This window comes from Fistularia commersonii, chromosome 7 (assembly GCF_037954325.1).
Source record: "Fistularia commersonii isolate RoL2024-O1a breed Wild chromosome 7, RoL_Fcom_v1.0, whole genome shotgun sequence".
In the NCBI taxonomy this organism is placed as follows: Eukaryota; Metazoa; Chordata; class Actinopteri; order Syngnathiformes; family Fistulariidae; genus Fistularia; species Fistularia commersonii.
The window spans coordinates 6356099-6376437 of NC_141290.1; the positions used below are offsets into that span (position 1 = coordinate 6356099).

Consider the following 20339-nt stretch of genomic DNA (forward strand, 5'->3'; position numbering starts at 1 on the left):
AAAAATAAGAAAAAGACAAAAAGTGTTACCGGGACGACGGGCTTGCATCAATCACACCGCTAGCGACCACCCCGGTTATTCAGGCTGGTGTTAAATCCCGCCACATCTGCTTCGGGCCAGTACACACACACACACACACACACACACACACACACACACACACCTCCACCACCCTGCCGCTCGGAGACGGAAAAATGACGAGGGGTCAGCGAGGGCCCGCCGGCGGCCATATTTCCCGAGGGCTCGGCCTGTGGTCCCCCGGGCTAAAGCACACACAGACAGACAGTGGGTGGATCCTGCCGCGACCTTTGACCCCGACGAGGGGGGGGGGGGGGGGGGTCGCCGCCATCTCTACGGAGGCCCGGCACCTGGACGCCGGACCAGGAAAGTGTATGTGTGCGCCGGGGGGGTCGGGGGGTCTCCGGGGAAATGAATCAGCCACTTAGACTCAAACTACCCACCCCCTCACTTACAGAGCTCGTTTCAGCCTCACCCGAAAGGTCAACTCTCACCCTTTCTCGCATTTCTGCCCCCCCCCCCCCCCACTCCACCCCGACTCCCCCCGCCGGAGGTGAACAACGAGCCACTTCAGGGAGGTGGTGGAACAGCGGCGGCGTTGTCTGCCCGTCCGCGAGCGTCCGTTCGCCCCACACACACCGGTCGGGATCCACCTTCGGGATCAGTGGCGCTAAAAAAATTTGCCTACTTGTGTCACCGGCCCTAACCTGGAGGAAACATACACACACACACACTTGTTGCAGTGCGGCAAGATGAGAGGCGGTTGCGTAGGCAGAGGCTGATTTGTGTACGGCCGACATCTGGCCGGAAGAGGATTTGCAGCCGCAGCCCAAAACATCACTGCTCGACATGTCAGACAGTGACAGCGGCAGAGGAGACGTGGTGTTTAACCCGACACAAAGAACATCACTCATCCAGAGCTGCTCCTCAGGCTTCCACAGCTCCATCTGGGCAGGAGGTCCCACCAGGGAGAAGACCCAGGACACACTGGAGGGACTGTGGGAACGCCTGGGGATTCACCAGGAAGATGGAAAGATGGATGGCTGAGTTGATGGATGGATGGATGGATGGATGGACAGACAAATGGATGGATGGATAGATGGAGGGAGGGAGGGAGGGACGGACGGATGGATGGATGGATGCATGGATGGATGGATGGACGGCTAGAGGGATGGATGGATGGATGGATGGATGGATGGATGGATGGAGGGAGGGAGGGACGGACGGATGGATGGATGGATGGATGGATGGACAGCTAGAGGGATGGATGGATGGATGGATGGATGGATGGATGGAGGGAGGGAGGGACGGACGGACCGACAGACGGACGGAAGGATGGACGGATGGATGCATGGATGCATGGATAGATGGAAGGACAGACGCATGGATGGATGAGGAAGAGAGGGAGGGAGGGAGAGAGGGATGGATGCATGGACGGATGGATGGATGGATGGATGGATGGATGGATGGATGCATGGATGCATGGATGGATGGATGGATGGATGGATGGATGAATGGAGGGACGGACGGATGGACGGATAGATGGATGGATGGATGGATGGATGGATGGATGGATGGATAGATGGATGGATAGACGAATGGATGGATGAAGGAGGGACGGACGGACGGAGGGAGGGAGGGATGAATGGATGAATGGATGGATGTCAGGGCAGTGTGTGTTCTCTCTGCCTCCCAGTGAGCAGCTGCTGCTGCTGGTTTAGCCTTTGCAAGAATCACTTTCTATCTGAGTACCAGCAGACACAAACCCCCCCATGAAGGGTTTTGGGGCAACGGCGAATTCTGATTGGTTTTCTATCTTCCCCAGCGTTCGATCCCTCAGGATTTTTCTTGTTTATTGAATCTCCTCCTGCCCTGAACCCTGGCCAGGTGCTCATAAATATGTAATTACACCGCGGACAACAGATGGTCTCCAGGTGCAATTAATGTGAATTAATTGCATGAATTATTAACTGCAAAGCGTCCGGGGGGGCCGGGGGGGTAGAGGATCACCGCCGTCATTCACAAAGCGGCGGTCCAGGAGTGGAGATATGAGCCCGCGGCATCCGGTTACCGCTACCCGGCGGCGGCGTGCTGCCGGAGCTGGATCTGTCAGCGGCGGCGGCGACGTGTCGAGCCCCGTCTACCTGCCGGGCCCGGCGGGCCGCGGGCCGGCCGCCTTATCGGGATAATGAGCCGCATTTAAGTCCATTATGGGCCGACCCCTGAGGACCTCCTCTGCCGCTAAGCGGGGGCCTCGCGCCAGTGATGGACGGACCGGAGGGAATGCGATACGTGGAGGGGACGGGGGCGGGCTGCCTCCCAGCTGCCTCGGGACGGGGCTTCGGGTCTGCGGCAGGTTTTTCCAGCGTCCCCCTGATAACGGACCTTGGAGAGATTAGCGGCGGGCGGCTAACCCTCGCCCGGGACAGCCAAGCGCTTTCAGATTCACGCAAAACACCTCCACATGTTTGAGAGGAGATAAAAACAGGGATTCCTCTGGTTGGGCCCGAGCTGACTAACCATCCGACTACCCGACGCTTTTCCTTCTGCTGACCTTGACGTGCATTGAAGTCACACCTTCGATGTCGGAGATAACACGGCGTCGTCTCCGTGACGACAAAACGGGCCGACCGCAGTCCGTCGCTGCAGGTCGGCGCCCGGGAAACACGGATCCCGTCCGTTTCCTGTCTCACCGCGCCTCCGCCCGCCGCCCACGCCCGACCCCCATCCACACGAATAACACAGATACCTATTCAGGCGTGGAAATAACGGGCGTCCGAAGCGCACGGACTAAAACTTCACTTCCTGCCCGCCCTCGTTATCTCGCTCACTCTCGGAATCGGTCAAAGGAATTCTAATCACTGTCCATTGATTGTGAGAGAACAACAGCCCCCTCTTTGTTTTTTTGCACCGCAAATTGCTTCGGGGGGACAAACCACAGTTTGAAAAAAAGAAAGAAAGAAAGGGAAAAATAAGCACGCACACACACACATACACACACACACACACACACACAGACACACAGCAGAGGCTGTGGGAAAACCTCCAAGGCTTCGCCTGAAGTGATGCACACTCATTACCGTCAGCGCGGGGCATAATTTAGTGCAAGGGCATAAAAATAAGGCTGCCATCAATCAAAACAAAGATTTTTCTCGGGGTTGGGGGATGGTAGGCTGGTGAGTAACCAGAAAGAAGCCCACGGGACTTGTGAGTCACACACACACACACACACACACACACACACACACTTGGAAACAACAGTGGATTTACAGGCCGGTTTTGCAACGACTAAGCGGCTAAAACAAATAAGCGCGCGCCCGGAGCCGCCTGCCCGCTGACGTAACCGCGTACCAACCGACGTGCCCTCCGGCGGACAAAGGTTTGCGTCAGGTCAGGCGTGACCCACCACGGGCGCCGTTTCTCCAGACGCGAGCAATCCTTCCTGGAGATCAATGATCAACAGGTGACAGAATGGTTAACGGCTAGCGGCGTTTGTTAGCACACCCTCAGCTATCCCACTTCTCCCAGGTTTCTCCCAGCATCATGCTATGAGCGGGCTAACCTGCTACCAGCTATGAATGAGCTAAACTCCCTGAAAATGAGTCTTAACAAAAAGGGGGTATTCATAAGCGGTAGGAGACCCTCCTACCGAGGGAAGTGAATGGAAACATCTTGCCCAGCACCGCTTGGTACCTTCTTGGGAGCGACTGGCATGCACAAAAAAGTACCCATTGATATGCAAAGCGTATAAGCGGCGGTATGCAAACATACATGGAGTGTATGACAAACACGACAAACAGAATGCAAATATAGACCTGACGTACGACAGGCTGAATGCAAATGCCTCCCGGGGATGATGGCGTGGGGGCTACCACGGCAACGGATGGGTCGATGGGACAACCCAATGCGGCATCTGCTGTTTGTCAGGAGTAACCAGAGTCTTCACAGCTACTAGCAAAGCCTCCCATTTGGTATGTCCCGTTCCTCCGATGACCACGGCAGGAAGTCCAGTGAACGCAACGCCTCGGGCGCCTCAGGGCCGCCACTTTGCGCTTTGTGGACCGCAAGAAAGAAAACAACAACCGGTTGAGACACCAGGCGCCGGTCAATGAATAACGAGTGCGAAAACACAACGGATGTCCTGCTGTGTCACTTCCAAAGCCTCTGGGCCACCGGAGGCCAGAGACAGGACAGAGGCTCTGTTTTCCCAGAAGGAAAAAACAAGGTCTTATTTCCAGTCAAGTCTAGTCAGATTGTATCCATACGGCTCCAAACCCTCACCCAGTTGTCCTATGACCCTTTCCATGCGGAGCAGGTCCAACCAGACTCCTTAAGATGATCTACAGAAACCCCGGCATTCCCCAGGAGCGAGCGCGCTTGGAAACAGCGGTTAGGAAATCGCTGCCAGATCCCAGCTCCTTCTGCCTTGACCGCTAAAAACCAGGGGGAACAAGGGTTGGGAGGCACAGACACAAGTGATCTATCACTACTATTACCAGTAACGCTAACAATTACATGCTAACAGCTGCAATATTCGTAAAACTAAGAACAACGGTGGGCGCCTGCAAGACGCTGAGGTAGATCAAACCTCAGCGTCTTGGAACCTGCTCAGTGTGAGAATACTATCCTGTATAGAGAGGTGCAACATGGGATATCCCTCAGCGGTGTAAGCCTATGGCAGAGATAGGAGCTAAGCTAACGCTAACAATAAGCTTTTTCAAAAAGGCAGTTTTGAAGCTTATTCTTGAATTCTGAGGATGAGTTGTCCTTGATTTGAGTGACTTCCCTCCTTCCTGGCTCGATAAAACGACCCGCTCAGCTGCAAGACGGACCAGTTTCTCCGGATTGCTGGTGATCATTCTTTCATCCCTTTCGTTTCAGCTCCACGGCGGCGCTCGACAGGTTACTTCAGGTATGTCAGCCGGTACCAGATGAAGCCGTGGCAGGGTTTGGCTGATTGCTGCTGGAGGAGTTTGGCAAATGACGCATATGTGGATGACTCAGACAAACTACACATGCATATTTATCTATATCAGATCTAAGGCTAGTCACTCTTTGCATAACTGCCTATTCCAATGTTTATTACATTACCCAGTTGAGTAATAACCCATTTACAGTAATACAGTAATAGTGCCAATACAAATAACACAAAAAAAATACAATTTAAAAAAAAAAAATCAACAACTAACTTTTCCTTGGGAAGACTTGATTGAAAGCCCTCTCATCTTTTAACCAAAACTATCATTTGAAGGTCAATAGCATGAATTATACCCTTCGTATTTGGGGAGCGTTTAAAGGAAAACACAAGTCCTAATGACAACGCCATTTTTTTTCCAGAACATTTCCCTTTTTTTCTCTGGACCTTGTCTCAATAAGGCTTTTATTTTCCAGGGTTAAACCCGTCCTTTTTTCCCGCCGCCGCCTAACAGCGGTTGCCGCTATTGGCGAGAACAGGCAGGATTATCAGAACTGGGCGGCTGCTCTAGACAAATGTTTGGGATGTATTCGTTATAAACAAATATTCCATATAATAATCACATAATAATGATATGTGATCTATCATCTCCTTCACGTCATGTATATCATTCATACATATTTCAAATTTGTCAATTTATTCTTAGCAACTTATACGTAGCAATCCCATACTGTAGAAATATGTCTAATTTTTTTAGATATAATATCTATCTCATTCTGTGGATATGTGTGTCTACATTTATATATAAACACACCAAGTACACACATATATATGCACTATATATCATCTCATTCTTTCTAGCTATCTAGCTAGCCAGCTAGCTAGCTAAGTAGCTAGCTAGATAGTTACTAGTAGGTGTAGAGGGGGAGAGAGAAGTGGATGTGTATATGAATTTCCCATACAGGTCAGAGTGTGTGTGTGTGTGTGTGTGTGTGTGTGTGTGTGTGTGTGTGTGTGTGTGTGTGTGTGTGTGTGTGTCATGATGACCACCACCCCCTCATTATCTCCACCAGTGCTGGAAACAATCGTCCCTCTGCCCAGAGTCAGGCCCTGCAGAGTTGCAGACGTAGCATTAGAGGAGCCTTCATGGCTGCACCCTGATTGGATCCGACTCCCAAAGGACGACGGCAAGTAAAATCACACAAACCCCAAATCCAAACATCCCCCCCGGCCCCACCCAAGGCCCCGCCGCCGCCCTCCCGCTCATCGTGTTTCAGCTCGATACCAGCCGGAAGCCCAGAGCATAAGACGCCCCCCCTTGTTGTCCGAGCAAACAAGCTAGCGATGCAAATGAGGGAGACACTCCTCTCAACATGATCAAAAAAGAAAACTTTTTCACGTTCGGGAGACAAAAACAGGGCCTGGCGTATCTCTAGTACCGCCAGGTTTCACTGCAGACCTCAAACCCCCATCAGGGTACAATGTATGTACCCAAGATATGTGGTATTCATACACTTTGTACGTATTGCTAACTCAGCTCCAGCTGTGAAACATTTGCCGTCACATTAGCCCGGACGTTAGCTAACCGTCGTATCTGTTGTGATGATCTTGAATGGAAGGCTGGAAGTGAAGCTCCAAGTGGCGTGAATTAGCCTGACTTCCATCCCTGCGCCTTCTTCTCTCAGCATCGCGACGTACTTCGTTATTTATGGAGCGGCTCCGTCACAGTGATTAAAATGTTGCCATAGCAACAGATGACGCTTCAATCCGAAAGCAAACTGTTTTCTCCATTTGGGTACATTTTACCCGCTAGCGCTATTTACATAGAAATAGCTATTTCTTGATTCTGGCTTGTGTTAATAACCCGTTGGCAGTTCTAGTGTTAAAGGCTAAGACCATCTGCAATTTAAGCTAACTGTTGTTGTGATAGATATGGGATATCTGCTGAAGGAAAAGCACGTCTCCCTCCCCTCGCTCGATGAGCTACGGTCCAATTAAAAGCCTTGCAAAATCCGATGAATCTTTAATTGGTCCCGATTCAGTTGTAAAATTCCCCAGCAATTTCCTTTAGGTGCCGGCAATTTTCTCATTTATCTATCACTGCCGCAAGAAGCTAACTTTGCAATCGTCCTGAAGTTAATTTGCGAATGACCTCCGAAAACGACCGACATCATGAGGCTAAAGCTGATGTCGAAGCATACCGGTGTGTTCTTGTCCAGAGAACGATTCCTATTTCACTGTTAGATTAGTGGACTCACTAGAGTTTGTGTACATGGTGCTACATGCTAGCACGCCACTGCTATGCTAAATGAAAATAGAATTGAAATCTTATTTAGTCCGATTTCAACTTGTGGTTGCTTTTGCTGTGTGACACAAGTGAAATCCTGATGATAAACACACACACACACAAACACACACACACACACACACGCATATATATATATATATATATATATATATAAAACAAAACACACGTCTGGTACACAATAACTTGCCTAAGGAGGGAAAATCCACAATTGAGATGCATTCGCACACAAACAGACTTTGGAGCTTATTCTTGGAGACGGTAAGGTACGCGGAGATGCTTGCGCACGCGCGCACACACCCACACACACGCACCCAGTAAGGGACAGTAAGGCTGTTATTCAAGTGCAGGCTGGCTGGGTTGACCGTGTAATCTCAAGGGTGGAGTCCATATTGGGTTTCGAGGCAATTCACTGTTTTTGGCCCACTAGTTTTGTGATTTAGCAGGAGAGTTGGGGGTGGAGAGAGAAAGAGAGAGAGAGTAGGTTGTTTTTGTTTCTGCCTGGACATATTGTTGATGAGATGTAATGCAGTGTAACACAAGTGGTGGTTACCCTCAGCAGTCAGGGAAAGGGGGGTGGAGGGGCAAAACCTTTGCAGGAATGGAGAAAAAAGAAGTGGGCAAATAAAGACACTCCCTTAAACAGAGGTGGGGTGTCAATAAACTCGTACCCTTTTCGCCACTTGTCTAGATTTCGTCTGTATTTCCGTCCCGCGGCGTAACGTTCCACTCTATTTCTGGACTTCCGAAAGAAGACACTCAAAGGGTTGCAAACATGACATCCGCTAGCGGCGAGCGTAGTGTGAGAGGCACCTCTTCCTCATTGGAAGTCACACAAAAACACTTTTACGCGGTGCAAATCTTGGGACTGCAACATCAGCTGAATGCTAGAAGCCGCCAGATTAACTCGCTTGCTGGTCGCAAACAAACACAAAAAGGAAAATGATTAGCTTCGGCTAACACCCCAGTTGCGTGAGAGCTAAGAGGCGTGTTGGCGGCCATCTGTCACATCGTGCTGTCACAGCGATCAATGGCTGGCGTGACGGACGGCACGCAGGCTGCCCGGAAAGCGCAGGGTGTGGCTGCAGTATCAGTGTGCACACGCTCGCACACACGCACGCACACACACACACACACACACACACGTATAGCACCTGCATTCCCACAGTAGTCTAAGTCAACAATCAACTCCGCTCCTCCCTCATTATCAAACGAGTGGAGAAACGGGAGTGATTGAAGCTCTTCTCTTCTTGGATGGGAGCAGTGAAGTATGTGTGTGTGTGAGTGTGTGAGTGTGTGTGTGTGTGTTTGGGGGGCGGATAATGGAGGGTCGGGGGGATAAAGGGGAGGAGAGCAATCCAGCTAAAGCGGCTCCATGTCAGTGTCAAGGTGCTGAGTGACTCAAATACACACACTCATACACACACACACACACACACACGCACACACACACGCACACACTCCTCTACCCTCCTGTGCCCTATCTCCACATCAGTCCAAAGGAAGCGTTGTGTCATTTCCCCGTTCACCTTTTTGGCACACAGCTTCTCTCAAGCTCAAACACGTAGAACGTTCTCCTGACCAGGCCGGCTGACACGACCTTTGACCCCTCCGACCCCCGACCCCTCCCCAGGCCAGACGACCCCCCCCCCCCCGACGGCTGACAGTGACCTGTCAAGGGGAGCGACCCCATTGTGAGGCGTACGCCTGCAAGGCTAAATGTTAGCATAACAGTTCACTACGTCACCCATTCACGTGTCATGACCTCACTCTGCTGTCTTATATTTATCTTATATATTTGTTTTTGTTTATTCATTTTATCCTTGTCACTGCTATTGTCACTGTTGTCATTTAGTTGCAGTTGTCTATTTCCACCTTTACTGTCCCTTTATTATTCTCTTCATTCTCATCCTTGATGCTTGTTGCTGTTCTCTCTGCTGCCTATTTTTTTATTTTTTTCAAACTGCCTTCTGTCTATTTGTATTTATATTCATATTTATTGAGACTTATAACTGTCACGCTGCTGTGACAAAAAAATTACCCCTATGGGGATCAATAAAGTTTATCTCACCTTAAGAGTTGAGTAAACGTGCTAAGTCACTGAATCGACTGTGTACGTGTGCGCAGGTGTGTGTATGCATTTGTGTGTGTATCAAAAGCATTACAAAGCAGCTTTGTCTGACCGGACAAACCCAGCTTGGTAAGCGTAAGCTTAGCTCTGTAAGCGTGCGTCCATCCTTCCGTCCATCAACTTAGTGATCCGTCCATCCATCCTTCCTACCGTCCATCCAAAAACACCAGCAGCAGCTGCTGGACGGAGAGGACAAGACTCATTGTCCACACATAGATCCAACAACCCAGCCGACCGTCTGTCCAGCCGTCCATCTATCGACGAACTCAGGTGTCCATCCATCCATACATACATATATCCATCGAATCAGACGGGGAACTCAAACAGGAGATTATTTCAGCCTTTACTGTGGACACACTACAAGGGAAAAAAAACGGTTCGTCCACGAAATGGCAGCTAACGTCAGAGCCTTCAAAACCAAGCTGGTTTTATTTTCAAACAAATGTCAGATGAGTCTGATATGTACAGTTAACAAATGCGTTTTTTTTTTTTTTGTTGTTTTTTTTTCATATGTATCGTATCTCGTGGTGACCCGGCCCGTCCGTCAAATTTTAAAAGTCAACGCGGCCCCTGAGCTAAAAAGTTTGCCCGCCGCTGTTCTAGGGGAATCCCAAGGCGTTCAAAGGCCAGCCGGGGATATTGAACAAAAAAAAAAAACCTCAGCCCTCAGATATGAATTGGAAGACCTGGAATTACCAACTGGCAGAAGCAAACAGACAGACAGACAGAAAGAAAGACAGACAGACAGGCAGACAGACAGACAGACTGTCCGTCTCTGGTTTTGTGGGAATGTGGTGGCGGTCGGTGCAGGAGAAGGCCGGGACCCGGCTCTGAAATTAGAGGGTGGCGCTGAGCGGAGCCAGAGGGCCGTCTGGGATCTGGCGGCCGCGGCCCGACGCCCAGATCATGATTTACAAGCTCCCCGTCGGGCCTTCCCGGGCCCGGGTCGGCGCTGCCTTGTCAGCCTGAGGAGGGCCGGTCCGGTTTTGGACTGCAAAACACCCCCTCTCTACTCACACGCCTTCACATGCAACGTGTCGTAAATGTGTTGTTACATGTAACTACGGACTGAGAAATTAGCCTCGCGGGCTAAAGGGGCTAAAGTTTCCTAAGAAGAACTGGGGGAGGGTTGCGGCGTGGTGCTCGTCTGCGGCACGGGTCAGCAGGAGTACGGCCGCAGCACCGAAGCAGCGGATTTGTAAGTGTGTGTGTATGTGTGTGTGTGTTTCCCCTGCCAAGTTTCCTCTCTTTGTTTAGACCGGCCCAGTTAGTCCGGCTCCCCGCTGGGCACGTCGAGGCCAAATGCGCACATATATCAAAACAGTACACAACAGCAGACTGGGGGGGTTGCGGCGCAACATCCCTAAAAAAATAATTTTATCTTGAGGGTTGTGTTATAAAAAAGGAATAATAACTGATTTATTACATTGTAATAACAATCTGCTTGCTGCTCATTAATAGATATTAAAGGTCGAGCCTTTCGGTAGGACCTGACGGAGTAGAAAAGTACGCGGGAACGAATACTTTGAACAAATTGATCAGCACCTCCTGTCGATGGGTACCGGACGCTGTGAGCTAGCGCCGGTGTTTCCCCGAAAGGCAGATCAGATGTCGCGCGATCGATATATTGAGTCGTCCCGGCGCTGGACGGGACATCTGCGGAGAACGCAGACCTTTCGGTACACAGTACTCCTTTGTGTACTTGGAGTACTTCTACCAGTAGAGGCCCCAGTCCTTCTAAGTCCTGCTTACAGAGGCGAGGGGCCCTAAATGCCTTGCAGATGGACTCCTAACAAACACTCGGCCCTCAAGTATTCCCAGTATTTGGCCTTGCTGTAATTTACAGCATACTTACCTAATGGAGACGCCATTAAGGTCAGGGCGCGCATTCTTCCGCGCACGCCGAGCGCTAATTCACATGAAAAAAAAAAAAGAGCAGTATATTTTCTCTGGGGTTTAACCACGGGGTGGTGGGATTTACGGGCTGCGTAGCGTACAATGCAAAGGTTGCGGGCAATCGTTGTCATGGCAACCGGACCTCGTTTCTCTCCCCGGAGACGTTCCTCCTCCCTGCGCCAGACGATGGGACGTTTCCGGCAAAAGATGTCAAGATCGGTCGAGGCAGAAGGCCGCCCACACCGAGCGAGGGTTTGGGGGTATACGTTGTGATTATTCAAGATACTGACAAGCATGGGAACACACTACAGGCCACACACACACACACACACACACACACACACACACGCAGTGTTTTTTTTTGCTTGATGAATAATTCCTGTTGGCAAAGATCCTGTTCAGTAGTGACTTTGACCGTGACACCAAGGTTCTGCTTCACGTGTGATTCAGGCTTATGATTTGCAGAGCAGTAGCGACGGCGGGAGGAGGAAGTCGCTGCAGAAATTTTGCAAAAAAAGTAATACAAAGAGGACAGCTGAGGGAACGCCAACGGCGGCGCGATCATCGTGAACGAGTGTGAAAGCGGGCTTGATCCGGATCACGCGGGGATTTATGGGCGTGAATGTCGGATGACGCCGGATAGCGTTGGCTAAGCTAACCTTGCCATAGGGAAAATATGGAGACTCTGCGAGAACTGAACCAGGAATCATCTCGCTGCCAGGAGGAGGTGCTAACCGCTGCGGCGCTGTGTTTGGGTACTAGAATATTGAAAAACTATCAAACAGTCACCTGGCCTGAAAGACAGGCTGGAAAAAGGAAAGAAAATAACACAGAGAGAATCCGAGATCCCATCAATGCCATTGGTCTGATAGCAGAGTCCGTAAAACACACACACACACACACACACACACACACACACACACACACACAAGCTCTGCTTGCTTTGTGGCATGTAATCAGTTTGCGCAGACAAAACGCAGGCGCTTGCTAGCAGCAGCGGGCCTACCTTATCTTCCAGTCGGATCAGTCGCGCCCCGATGGTTGGGTACTCTTTATCTTCTCCTTTGCCTGGAGGGATAGCATAACGTAATTAGCATCTGAACCTTTGAAAAGTTAGCGATTAACGAATAAATGCGCTCGCCGTTGTACCGCAGAAGCGCTAACACTCGGCTCAGCGTTGATTACGAGGACAGGCTATGTTCATTGCATTTGGCGCCAAGATGGTTAGAGGAGCAGCTTTTCATACTCTGTACTTCTTATTGTAAACGGCAAGAGAAGGGCTATTGAGATTCGATGCTATAATTAGCATTGGCTGCTACATCCCTGATCGGTTTCGGATGTATCCTTCCAATAAGGCTGTCGTCAATGTTTGCCCAAAGGGTCAAAGAGTTGATGGTGCTAGCTTCCTGCTAGGAGGAAAAGCGTGGAATATGGGTGAGACGCAAAAGATACAGCACGGAATTGCTTATTTCGGTTTTCACGCTCTTTAAGATGAAGCTTAGGGATGGGAGAAGTTAGCATTTTTGCTAATTAACCGTGCGCTCCCATCGAGATCGAGGCGGCGAGTGTTTACCTGGGAGGAACATTCCCGGCTTCCCCAGGGTACCGTCCAGCCTAGGGAGCGGAAGAGGAGGGAGATCATGCATTAGCAAAGAGCCTGAAAAAAATCCAACATACTGAATGCATCAAATGTCTTTACGGACAACAGTAAACAAACATAGCTGCATGGGAATGGTGAATTCCTCTCCTCTATTCCTACCAACTACCAACACCAAGGCCTTTTCTGCTTCTTCTCTTCTGTTTGCTGGTCGTACCTGAGCATACTGCCAAACACTGCCCTCCTACTGCTCTGCTTGTAGCTTTTAGCCCTTGCTTTGCTGACTTCCTATCCTGGAAGACGGTGGCGAGTCCCTGAAGATCCATCCATGGCCTGACCCCCGTGTGCTACGTATCCAATGTCCGACCCATCCCTGGCCCTCCCTGCATTACGTACTCTCTATACAGGAAGGTCCCAGAAGACTCAGACTACCTACATCACTCCTTAGAGTAGTTTCCTGACTCCTTGCGCTACGTTCTTGACGTCCTAGCAGTCCGTGACCCCCCTGCATTACGCATCCTGGAAGAGCCTAAAGAATCCCTGAAGATCCTGACTGCCTCTGTCCACCCATGGGCCGACTCCTTCAGCTATGCAGCGAGTGTCCTTCCCGTCCCCGATTGACTTGTACCGCTCCCTGTGATCCACCTGATCTGTATCATGGACTCCATAGACAAATATGACCTTTCACCATAGGATGAATTTGGCGCTCTTACATCTTAGGTGGTAGCACACTGTGATATTTTATTTAAACCATGTCTTCGGTCATGTTCTTGTACCTTCTCTGCAGCTCCTTGATGCGCACCATCATGTTGAGGTGTCCCTGCGAGTACTGCTCGATCACGTCCCGCACATCGTAGGGCTTCCGCGCTTGCTGCGGATTCGTGCGCCGCCGCCACAACGCCCGCACAGAAAACAAAAAACACGCATACAGGAACACAAAAGCCATTGTCAACCATTGCCTGCTGTCGCCCGAAAAACAACCCCCAACCCCCACTGGGGCAAAGGGTTCATTGTTAACTCAGTGTGTGTGTGCGTGTGTGTGTGTGTGAACGCCTGGTGGTGCAGAAAGCGGCCGCGTTAAGATCCTTTTCAAGGCTTTGTTTGCTGTGACGTAGCCAAACGCAGCATCAGGGAGAACCCGGTGAACTCTGAGCTGCAGCTGAGATCACTTAAGCGCCTAATTGAAAACATTGGACGCTTAGAGATCGTATGGGATGAAGGAACCGTTCCATGCTAACATGTAGCGTGAAAATCGCAGCCGAGCGTGCCGCCGACGTGATCGCCTCTGCCTTTTCGGGGTTGTGCCAAGTGTAGCTTGGCGCGCTGCTTCCCAGGAACAGGTCCCCCTCCCCCCCCCCCCAACCCCCGACCGTGATACTACGGTTGAACCGAAGGCAGCCCGGTGAACGCGCGGTGACGGGTTCATGCACGACTGGACACGTGCTTCAGCGACACACCCTTCCTCCCGGACTCCCGTTTCCCTTTGGCTCACCTGGAACTTCTTCCTGGCGACAAAGTACTGCATTCGGCGGAGGACCTTAACCGCGGACCTCTGGGCGTGGGACAACCTGCAAGAGAAAGAGTGACTCGTTCAGACGTCCGGAGGCTTCATTCATTCATTCATCTTCCCGGACCTTTCGAGGACAAGTTTTGGAAGGACATGGTGGTTTGACCAAAGTGCTTCTACTTCTGAAACCACAACAGACCCAAAGTCTCAGGTCTGAATGGATTTCAATGAACATTACGTGGGTGGCCCCTGTAGGAGATACACACCGACACACACACATCCAGAAGTATGCATTAATATGTATACCTGACCACTAATTACGAGTTTGGGCATTCACTCAATCCTGGTTCTCTATATTGTTCCCACTGGAAACTATGCATCTGCAAACCTTTGCACGGTTAAAAAGACGCGAGGAAAAAGGAATGGGAGAAAAAATATGCCGTCAGTTTTGCGTTGGGGTCTTAAAGGAGGTGTCCGTCGGCCCCGGAGCGGCACATCTGTGTCAACACCAAGGGAAAAAGCCACTGGTATGGAGCAAAATATGCAGAGCAGAAACCACTGGATGCAAACAACACACACAAGCCGATGCCTCGCATACCATAGTGACTCCGTGGCATGCTCTAGTGTGTGTTTGTACATGTGTGTATTTTCACAAAGGCACGCATCCGGTGACGTCCCGCCGACGCAAGTGCACCGATTCCAGACATCACGAGGGCCCGAGCCGCAAAACGTTCATGTGGAAAAACAAGTGATTTTTCTTAAAAAAGTTGCGTGTTCAAATGTTTGATCGAAGCTCAAGAACGATGTCGTCATGCTAATATTCATTCGTTCCCTCGGATTCCGCTGGTCCAGCACGCAGGGACACGGGGGGGGGCGGAGCCTATCCCGGCTGTCATCGGGTAAGAGGTCCAACCTGGACCAATCACAGGGCCACATATAGAGACATCCAACAATTCAAGTGTACCTCCTGCATGTGTTTGGACTGTGGGAGGAACCAGGAGAACCCTGAGGAACCCCACGCAGACACGGTGAGAACATGGAGAATCCAACCAGACACCTTCTGGCTGTGAGGAGGAAGCGCTAACCGCTGCACCGCAGTGTTGCTCCAAGTTTAGCATGTTCCTCTTTATCAGGGCTCAAACAGCCCCTCCCCCTATGTGTTGCATCACATGTGTTTGGCTAGTCTTTATCACAGATGTTTCTCCATCGCTAGTCCATGAACAGGCTATTGTGGCTAACCCTAGCCCTAACCCTCACCGCAGAATCTGCCAGCGAAGCCGAACGGCGCGTACCATCAGTGTTAGCTCGCGCTCTCCACAGCGGCATTCAAACCAGAAAATGAACGACTCCATTCTTGAGTCAGAGCTTTTGTATGCGGTGGAGGAGGTGGCGTGCGTTTCAAACACTCCTCTCATGCTATGTCTCAGTAGAAGCAGGCACACCCACACACACACACACACACACACGCACACACACACACGCCGCCCTCCTTCTACCCAAACAAGAGTCTTTGTGGAGTCAACAAGTCGCTCTGAGGTCTTAATTAGGCGAAGGACAACAAAAGGTCCTAAGAGACAATGCGTTGACATGAGACCGTAAACCAGGGACATCAAAGCGTCCCGGGCCGCCGCTGCCTTCCTGCCGTCCGAGCCGCGGCAGGAAATGCACGCAAACACTGCCAGACATGAAAAGCGGCAGCACCCCCTGCTTTTAGAGGACTGTCCCTTTTTTTCCTCTCATCACGCACCCGGCGACTTGTAATCAGGAGGGAAAACACCTGTGGGAAACCCCGCCTCCACGCACGCGTCTTCGTCGGGTTGAAGTAGCATCGTGCTGCCCCGAAAAGCGCAACTGGACAAGCGCGACTTCCGAGCACTTCCTTACTCCTAGATTCGACGCCCTGCCCAAACGCCGGTTCGTTGCCCTTTTAGAAACCCTCGGCCGCGGAAGCCTCGCGGGAGCTCCAGCCCGACTCTTGAAAAGCTCAACTTCCCCCGGAACCTCGAGAGCCCAGCTCCTCCCCCCGAGTTGTCAATGGCAACTCATCTCCCCCCCAGCCCCGTCTTTGGCAGGGGATCGTCAAATATCCTGTGCTTCCATGGTGCGCCGCAATAACCTTGAATTTGCTCGGGGAGAAGGGGCAGCCTCAGACATCAGTGTGCTGTGCCGACCCAGCGAGACTTCAGAACCAGTGTGTGTGTGTACGTGTGTGTGTGTGTGTGCTTGTGTGATAAACTTTTTGACTTGTGCTTCAGTCCATCAAAAAGCTGTGCTGTTCTTTTGTTCTCCAGCAAAAAAAAAAAAAACAGACATCCTTTTATCATATCTCAGACAGATAAGATGGACACGCACTTGCGGGGGGAACATCTGAGTGGTTCTCCGGCTGCCTCAAGGCCGATGACTTTGGTGAGCACGCCGCCTTACGCCGCCTTTCCGCGACTCCCTGCTCACCTGTAGTTCTCACTCAGCTAGATCAGCCAGATTTCACCTTTTCACATCACACTTTGGTGCTGCTCGGTGGGATCGGTTCTACTGATACGAGCATACAACTCTCGCACCCCCTGTCGAGACGCTGTCTTGGAGGCCTTTTTTTAAATATCAATAGTTACACTTCTGACGCCGATGCGGAATTATAAACACAGACGCCCAGCTCGTCTTTTTATCAGACAAGAATTTTTTGACATTCGCTTATTCACAAACACACACACACACACACACACACACACACCACAGTGGTACATGTGAATTAAAGTCTCATATCTGCAGGCCTGTGAAAGAATCCCACCAATGAAAATAACCCCTCTCTCCGAGGCGAGCCGTGACCTCAGGAACACCACGCCCGTGTTTAGCGTTAATGACGCCACGTCTGGCAACCGGTGATTATTCAGAGACAACACACACACACACACACACACACACACACACACATATCTGAAATGGGAGTAGAGCGACAAATTAAGAAGCCCGGAAAAATTGAATAAAGAAATTCACCCAGCAAACCTAAAATGGATCGATCCAAAGGTTTGGTCGGTCGGTCTGGGTGGAACCCGATCACTCCAATCACTTCATAGGTACCGATGTGTTGGTGGCGCCGCGCCCTCTGCCACCCAGAGCCTCTGCTGCCCCTCCCCGCAGCCTCAGACACACATGAATGAAGGAATAATGCTGCTTTGAAAAAGAAGCACAGATTCATAATCTCCAGCCGTGGTTTTAAGAAGTGGGGAAGCCCCTGGTCTGCAGGTCACCCTCCATCTCCTCCTTTCTCCATCGCGTTCATCTCTCTGGGCCGCCTTGTTTCTCCTGCACACATGGACGACCATGTGCGTTGGTATGACCCCCCCCCCACCACCACCGCCACCACCAGGCTCATGTGCTTGGATTATCGGGGGACTGTGAAGGACAAACAGCCAATTTAATCCCAAGATGGCGGCCTGTGGTCCGAGAGGAGGGGGCTGACCTCGGCGCCGGGGAAAATGAACGGGTTAAAATATATGAAAAGGTCCAATGTACACCTCCCAGACCCCCCCATGTTGTCCGAGCGGGGCGGGGGGGAGAGGACCCCCGACCGGCAGCAACAAATAGATTCTTTCTCTAACATGCCTAATCCTGCTAAACAGCAAGAAATCCTATTAGGCCATGAATTTTAACCCCCCCATCCCCCATCCGGAGGGACCTAATCGCCCCCCCGCATTGCCGTCACAGACGCCTCGATCCCGCGCCAGGAAGGCGCTCCGATGGGGCCGAACTGTAACCTTGGAGGGGCTGTTTGGGCGCTAATAAAGGGGAACATGCTAAACCCGGAGCAGCACCGCAGCGGTTAGCGCTTCCTCCTCACAGCCAGAAAGTCCACGGTTGGATTCCCACAGAGGGCCTTCCTATGTGGAGTCTCCATGTTTTCTCCAAAAACATACAGGAAGTTCATGGATGAGAGGGTGAACGGTCGGACGTCTGTATATGTGTCCAATGATTGGTCCAGAATGAACCCCATCTCTCGCCCAATCGCAGCAGGGATAGACTCCGGTACCCCCCGAGTGACCCTGACTCCGGTATAAGCGTAGATAATGAATGTATGAATGAGTAAACCTATTGAGTAAACCTAGTCTTATTTCCAACTCGGTCCGAGCTGCACTTGCGGGCACTCGGAGCGGCCGGGGTCTGGTGGTTTGCTCAAGGTCATGGCGGGGAAACTACTAAACCTGTGGTTACCGGAAGGAGCCGACCAATCAGCCGAGTTAAACTGCATGCCAATGCAATAACCTCCGAGTGTGTGTGTGTGTGTGTGTGTGTGCCTGGGCAAACACAATAAAAGCCAGCTCATAAAATAATGAGATAACTTCTAAATGCATTCCTCTGCAACTCCTGCATTAGCCTCATTAGTCGGTTATAGGGAGAAAGGGGGGGGGTCACGGGGGGATACTGGGGGTGACGGAGGGGTATTGGGTATTGCATAGGAGGGAGGTGAAGAGGCAAGGGAGCTGTGGCAGTAATTCCATGTGGAAAGAAGGGATTTACAGCGATTGAGGCCGGGAATGTCCTGGCAGACTCCCCTTGATAGCTTCCGTTCGCGCTCCACTGTGCAACCGGCCCCCGCCTCCGGGGGCGGCCCCCTTTCTGCAGATCACGCCGGTTTCGACACCTCTTACTTTTGGTGACTTGCTAATATTTGTGAACGAGAGTTAGACGGTAGCAACTCGAGCCACGTCACCTGACATCGCAACGTCGTCAAGATAGAGGCGGTCTTTCTGGCAGCTGCCCCCTCTTCCGTGGAGTACCGCCACCATCCTTTTGCTGCCTCTGAAGGGAAAAGTGCAGATTTTGGCGAAATCGAAGGCAGTCGTCTCCCCCCCGCTCTCGCCACAGCTGCTGGCGTGACGGTAAATAATAGCGGGTTTCAGATGACCGGCTTCCTTCTGAGATCAGCCGTGAGCCGCTGGATGCTCCCCTTTCCTCCGGTGGTTTCCACGCCACGGTTCGTCCGCGCAGCTGGATCTCAGAGGAGACACTTAAGCCGCTCGCTTCTACTTCAACCGAGGAGTTGGCATTAAACGCCGCGCACGAGATGTCACATGACTCCGTAGCTGCTACAATTACCTGAATCTGAATCTAAATCACTGCAAAGTACCGGCCGACCGGCGCGGCTCAGGTGGTAGGGGCTGGTGTCTCGGAACTGGACGTTCCTGGTATCGATCCCCGAGGCCCTCCTAGCTTGTTGAAGCGCTTCTTGCGTGAGGCATTTGAACTGCGAACCGCTCAAGTGGCCGCCAGGTACTCAAGTTCACCAATGACGGGTTGTCCCGTAAGTATAACTGAATGGTCTCCACTTGTATGCTTTGGACTGGATCACATTCTTTCCCTGACACGCGCACCGATGGCAGAAGAGCTGCAATGTACGGTGGTAACCGGGCCATTGGGAGCAGCTGAAGGGGTTCGGAGTCTTGCCCAGGGGCACTTCAGCATGCAGACAGGACATACAGGGTACCGGTGGGCCAACGCTATGCAGACAATATGCATCTGCAGCACAAACTCTGAGAATGCGAGCTAGGATTCGCACCGACTAGCATTCTACCAACTGAAACGCAACTGCCCCAAATGTGACAAAACAAAAGTCTTTCTTGTTCTTATCATGCATCTCTGCTGGTATCTGGAATGTTATTCTACTAGCATTTGAAGGCTAGCGTCACTTGAACATAAACGTAGACAAAAGTCCAGCCGGATCCGAGGATACGAGCAGAACTTATGTAAAAGGAGGCACACTGGAGGGGATATATCTTATTAAAGAGTTAAAGCTGGTAAATGATTCGATCAATTTGGTAAATGAATGAATGACTGAGTGAATGATGGTATGTCTCTACATGACGTGTGAATGACATGGCCTGGATGTAAGATAAGATAAACTTTATTGATTCCCATAGGGGAAATTCCTTTGTCACAGCAGCGAAACAGGTATAATGTCAAAAAAAGGAATTAAAC

The 20339-nt window shown here is 51.1% G+C and overlaps 1 protein-coding gene across 2 annotated transcripts in view; it reads right to left on the reverse strand.

The window, feature by feature from the left end:
- The window catches only part of kcnq1.2 (potassium voltage-gated channel, KQT-like subfamily, member 1.2), a 79198-nt gene that overhangs the window by 11759 nt on the left and 47100 nt on the right, over positions 1-20339 (reverse strand). For both annotated transcript variants that reach the window (XM_086148795.1, XM_086148794.1), the window contains 4 exons: positions 14355-14430; positions 13639-13733; positions 12839-12879; positions 12272-12333 (listed from right to left, as the gene is read on the reverse strand). In XM_086148795.1, the coding sequence (XP_086004921.1) occupies positions 12272-12333; positions 12839-12879; positions 13639-13733; positions 14355-14430 (274 nt within the window). The remainder of the gene's footprint in view (positions 1-12271; positions 12334-12838; positions 12880-13638; positions 13734-14354; positions 14431-20339) is intronic.